The sequence below is a fragment of the Cyprinodon variegatus genome, unplaced genomic scaffold (genome assembly GCF_000732505.1).
Source record: "Cyprinodon variegatus isolate N-32 unplaced genomic scaffold, C_variegatus-1.0 Scaffold323, whole genome shotgun sequence".
NCBI lineage: Eukaryota > Metazoa > Chordata > Actinopteri > Cyprinodontiformes > Cyprinodontidae > Cyprinodon > Cyprinodon variegatus.
In genome coordinates, this window is record NW_015150776.1 from 439,027 (window position 1) to 445,183 (window position 6,157).

The following is a 6,157-nucleotide window of genomic DNA, read 5'->3' on the forward strand; positions in this document are numbered from 1 at the left end:
ACTTATCTTGGACAGGCTGCTATGTAAACGGGCCTTTAGTCCTTCGTTTAGCTATGCTGCGGTTGTTTACACTACCCCTTTTCCACCTAAAATAGCGTCTTAGCAACAAATGTCACTTGACTGGCGGAGACCGACTGGGTAAGCAAATCGAGCTTACGTTATACTTATTGCGTGGCCACGAAATACTGCTTTGTGCGTACGAAATACTACTTCGTGGCCACAATAAAAAATTTTTTTTGACCATGTCATCAGAGGGGCTCCGTATCAATCAGCTACCCTCACTCTAAGTGACGGCAGAACAGATTACGGGGTAACTGTTTTTATAAGAGGCCCCCTGCAGCTGAATGACAAAAACATGATCCACCATTGTAAGATAAGCCTCAAAGTGCTAAGTTCTTGCTAATCAAATCTCAAATATTAACAATACCATATAGAGATTACAAAAATAACATATTAAATACAAAAGGGAATACTGTTCTTGCTAAAAAATAAGGAGATTCAATGTGGCGAAGACCAGTCAATGCTTGAATGGGATTGGAAAGAGATTTAAAGTTTCCTCCACTGTTAACGTTTGGTGGAGGTTGGTTGAGGACCCAATTGCAGAGAATGGTTCTTGCAGATTTAATTTAAATTCTGATGGCAACAAGCACAAATCCAGGAACAAAATAAAGAAACCAAAAACCAGGAGACAACAGAGAGAAACACAAACACAGGGAGCAAACCAAAGAAGAGAAACCAGCACTGATGAACTGCAGCGGAGCATAATATATGGCAGACACAACCAAGAGAGGACTAATCGGTTAATTGGGAGCAGGTGAGACAGAAGCAGCTAGAAAGGAGCCAAAGGCAAAGGAAACTGGCACAAAGGGGCAACAGAGAGTAACACAGAAACACAACAGTGCCAGAAAACAACTACAAAGGCACAGAAACCTAAACAAGGGAAGAACCTTGACATCCACAAGAAAATCTTTATTTAACATAAAAATCATGTATGTGGCTGTGGGTGTGTGAAGTGTATGTCTAGGTGTAACCCATTAGGTGCAAAAATGATGTAGCGCTAAATCAAGATAAAATATAAAAGTACAGTTTAATGAGGTCCAATTATTAGCTATTATGTTTAAACTGTACCTACTAAACTATGCAGCATGGTTTAGCCTTGTTCAACAAATATAATGAATATGTGCAAAGTGGACCCTTAGTTGATGACTCGTCAAAAAGAGCAGTCATAGAGCTGAAATTGATACTTTTTCCATCCCTCCCTGTAAAATAGCAGGACATAGTGTATTTGCAAGGAAAAATGCTTAATCAATAAGGATAAGAAGAAACTATAAAGCATTAAGTGAAGGAGCAGTGAATATGATGCCATCTATGCTTCCAACTTTGCGTGGAAAACTGAAAATATATGAACAGATAATGCTGGAGAACTCAAAATGTGGTAACGACGAAATGATTGCCTTCCCAGATACCAGCAGTTCTGTGGATCCTTTTGTTTATCTTGTGGACTTGTAATTAGGAAACACCAATTACAAATCCAGAGCTGGAAACGAGAGTCATTTTTTGACTCTGTGATGCTGAATTCCGATAATGAATTTTTGGATCCTTCCTGTCTGCAACGTGTGGTTATAGCTCAACACAGATCTACGCATGAGCAGAAAAAGGTAGCTAATGGGGTGAGCACGACCTTCATGTAAACATATCATCAGAATGATTGACAATTAGGAGGACCAATTATTTAGATGATCCACCCAGAAATAAAAGATCGCCCTCTATACCTTTAAGTTCAGGAAGTAGCGCAGTTGTGCATAGAGTTCATTTTTCGCAAGTAGTTCATTATGGTTGCATTTAAAGATCATCCTATGAAATCATGCCGTGTGGAATGATTTTTTTTCTTTTTGTAAATTTCCATGTATTACACTTTATTTTGTTAGTAAGCAAAGTAGGGCAGCAACTAACAATTATTTTGGTTATTGATTAACGTCTTGATTATATTTTTGAGTAATCTATTAATGATCAAATAGCAAAAGGTTCTTTAACGAAGAGTTTTTGCAGAATTTAAACCAGTTTAAATTAAATTGACTAATTCCACTTGAGTTCTGGATAGAGCAGATTGAAATCAAAAAGCGTTTTTTTAAAACTTAGAATGCAAAATATATTTATTGTTTTACAATTTTGTTTAAATGACTACTCCAGGTGGGTTCCTCTTTCAGCCAAATACATTTTTTAGTCTCTATACTAATTGATTACTAAATTAGTTTGCAATTATTTCAATAATCGATAACCCTAAAGCACAGCATTTTGTTTATATTTACCATAACCAGACTAAGTAACCTGTGGTGCTCTTTACTTGTCAGAAAATACTTTCTTTGACACAGCAACACACTGGGAAAAAGCAATGAAAGGTAGTTCATGTTAAATGCACGAAAAACACATTCGGTGTTAACTGTTCATGTCGAATCACAGCACTGTGACATGTTTGAAAAAAGACAGAATAGAGTGAGATCACTGTATGTGACGCCTGCAGTTGTACAAGGCAGACCCTGTTCGGTCTGAATGCAGTAGCTTTGCAGATTAACCACTAAGCTCGTTAATTGTTTTTGTAAATCTTATGGCAGGTAGTGTAACAGTAGTAGTACTATTTTGACAAACAGATTGTCTTGCAAGATTGAAATATATACAGTACAAATGCTGTAAATGTTAGTTGAACTCTAACAGATTATTACAGATCTTTTAACCTTACTGCGAAACACCAAGGAAACAGAAATATAGCTTGGACTGTCTCATTAGTTTTGTTAATAAAAAAACAACATATTTTTTTATTTATTAACTATCGTGTTATATTAAATTAATTCCAAGATAGAAAATATGTATATGTGTAAATGAGGGAGGTCAAAAAGTTATTAAGATTGAACTTTTTTGCTGATCTATAGAAATCCCATCAAAATACAATGCACTGAACTAAAAAGGAAGTAAGTGTTGTGTTGTAACAAAAGACAGGGTAAAAAAACTCTATAAGGGCAAAAGATAAAGATTAACAGAGGTAATAGATAGAAAAATGTGAAAAGATCATTCTTACCTAACACAATGACCACCGTTTTTAGCAGAGACATCATTGTATCTCGGTTGCGCCGTGGTCCTGAGCTGTGCCGCGACATCCTCATGGTCCTCTGCCTCACATAGACAAAAATGTGGGCGTAAAGTGTTACCATCACAACAAATGTCAAAAGGTTAAACACTGCCCAAAAGACTAAGTAGGAGTTGCTATAAAGGGGCGCCATGTTGGAGCAACTATTAAGACTGCAGATACAGTTCCAGCCAACACTGGGGATTGCTCCCATCACTATGGACATAGTCCAGATTATGAGGATCACCACCACCACACGTCGGTTGCTCATTCGCGTATGTAGCTGCATGCGGAAGACAGTGATGTGACGTTCTATAGCGATGGCCAGCAGGTTCGCCACTGATGCTGTCAGACTGGTATCAATCAAGCCTTGACGCAACAACCATGTTGAAACAGTAAGATGTCTAGTATTTGGTCCTGTGTTGAACATTAGGTAGAAGTAGGCCAGTCCAGCAAAGAAGTCAGCAGCTGCTAGGTTTGCCATCAGGTAATAGATTGGAAAGTGGAATCTCCTGTTGACGTAGATGGCGATCATCACTAGAAGGTTGGCGAGCATGATAAAGATGCAGACGGTGATGCCCAGGCCCATCACAAGCCTGCTAACGGTGTTCCAGTCTTCAGCAAGGGGCTTACGACTGTGGTTATAGAAGAAGGAGATAGTCTCATTATAGTAGCACTGGTCTTCATCCATGGTGGCAGTGATGGTAACTGGAATGAGTAAAAAAAAAAAAAACAGCTTAGTGGCATTCAGTAAAGACAGGTTATTATTTAACTCTTTACTAAATCTTCAAATATTTAATCTAAATACTCAGATTGAAAAAGAACATCATACAGCAATGTATATAGCATTATCTCATTACTGTGTTTCATGTTGCAAGCAAACCTTGTGTTAGCTAGTGTTACTGTCAAGATATTTATGTTTATTTTGGATACAGGAAATACAATATTTGCTGATATTATCTACTTATAATCCGACTACAAAAATAAAAAAAATCTAAATAAATTTAAAACAAAACAAACACCTCAACGGTTTACAGGTAATATTTAAGTTTTAAACCTTTGTTTCTCCATTTACATAGCAACATATTTTTTAGTTTAAGGATAGGGTTAAGATTTAGAATAGTGTTATTTTATCCCCTTATAATATGGAAATAATATTTTATAGATATTTGGAATACTTGAACAATGTCTTCGTTTGGTATGAATCCAGATCAGCAGGTTTTAGAGGCTGATGCTAATGATTCATCTGACAGGAGCCATGTCCCCAATATTAGAAACTAATATTTAATTAGACACTTATAGTAATTAAGGGACTCCATTTCTAAGTTGATATCGTAACTAGTAATATATACAGTAGTTAAAAACTATGTTTAGACAGAACATTCCATATTAGTTAATAGCTATCATGATTTTATTTTTTTTCTATGTGTAAACTTCTTTCCTTTAGCCAACTATCTTTCCTTTACCTGAAATTATATCCTTTAATACAAAAGGACTGTTTTCTTTTTAGGGGAAAAAAAAATCCTCCTTCATAAAATGCAGCTTTAAAAGAATGTCCTTGTAAGTCAGACCCAAAATATGGAAAGCAAATCCGTCTGGTTTAAAGCTCAGCCTTTTTGCTTGCTGTTTATGTGAGAGAGTATGTGTGTGTCGTACCATGAGGGCTTCACATATGGAAAACAGCCATCATTAAGCTGAAGTAGCTTTATAAGGAAAGGGTGTCTGAAATGATCGTTAAGACCAAATGTCTGCTGTCTGCAAGTTAAAATTTAACAGCAACACTATGCAAGAATGTTGTGTTCTTGTGTGTGACTGCCTCCCTGCTAAGTGTGGAAAGCCATAATCCTGTAGTTATAGGTATGTGTGTCTGTGTTTATTCATTTGGGCTCCGTCAGTGAACTTTGGCGTAAATTTAAGATAAAACTGTGTTTCATGAAGTCAAGCACAGTGAGGTATCTATTTTGTAAGCAGATTTAGGAGCATACTGCTTAGTTTTAGCTCACACACGCAAACAAACACTGCCCACAGAAACATGTGTGCATATGTAATAAGCTCCAGTCCTACACAGATGAAGGCTGGTCTCTCTCATAGACTCCAGACCGGAAACAGGACCTCAGGGCTGTAAGAGGTTCTGTTTATGTGTGTTTGTTTGTGTGTAAATTAGACACAGACAAAGAGCACACAGAGAGGAAGGAAATACGGAAAAATTGAGGGAAATAATAGAAGAATTAAATGTATCTGGTCAAAAGCCAGTGGTTTTGTGGGAACATTTTCTTTTTATTAATATCAAAATTTATGAAGGCAGATTTTTTTTCTGTGGTTATACAATCGAAATACACACAGATGAACTGATTTATAAACCTATTTAACAAAACATAGCACAAGCAGGTGTGTTAAAGTTATTTTCAATGCTTTGGTGTAAACATACTTTGTAGGAGATGCTTTGAAAGCAAACTGTCACATAGTGAAAAAAGAAAAAAATGTTTTCATCCCACAATACAGGTCACAGTCCACTTTGTCCCTCAGATCTAGGTGTTCCATAAGCAACATCCATAACAGTTTGAATTTTCTCAGTTATGATCAGTGCTGTATGAGTTACAGACTTCCTCAGCATCTTGAAACTGTATGGAAATACACTGCTGATAGGCATCAAACTGCACCAGGTACAAAGGCAAGTCTTACTGAGTGAAATTTTCAGATAAAAATGTGTAGATGGATATGAATGAAATGATGTTTCATGATGTAAATCCAGTGAGATGCCGTATAAGAATTCTATCCATTCATCCATTGCCTTTACCTGCATGTCTGGATCACAGAGGCGAGCCCTCATAGAGCATTAGAGTTGCTTTTATTCATTATTGATTGATAGATTGATTAACTTTATTTATCTCACTGTGGAGAAATGTACTCGTTACATCAGGTCAAAGAGTCAAAAAGAAGAAGTTGCTAAAGGAAGAAAAGGTGCATGGGGTATATACAACATATACATTTCGTCCAATATATATATATATATATATATATATATATATATATATA

The 6,157-nt window shown here is 36.4% G+C and overlaps 1 protein-coding gene across 1 annotated transcript in view; it reads right to left on the reverse strand.

The window, feature by feature from the left end:
- lpar1 (lysophosphatidic acid receptor 1) overlaps nt 1–6,157 on the reverse strand; it is a 41,680-nt gene that overhangs the window by 19,084 nt on the left and 16,439 nt on the right. The window contains exon 2 of the mRNA XM_015384787.1: nt 3,074–3,829. Coding sequence (XP_015240273.1) covers nt 3,074–3,812 — 739 coding nt within the window. The 5' untranslated portion in view covers nt 3,813–3,829. The remainder of the gene's footprint in view (nt 1–3,073; nt 3,830–6,157) is intronic.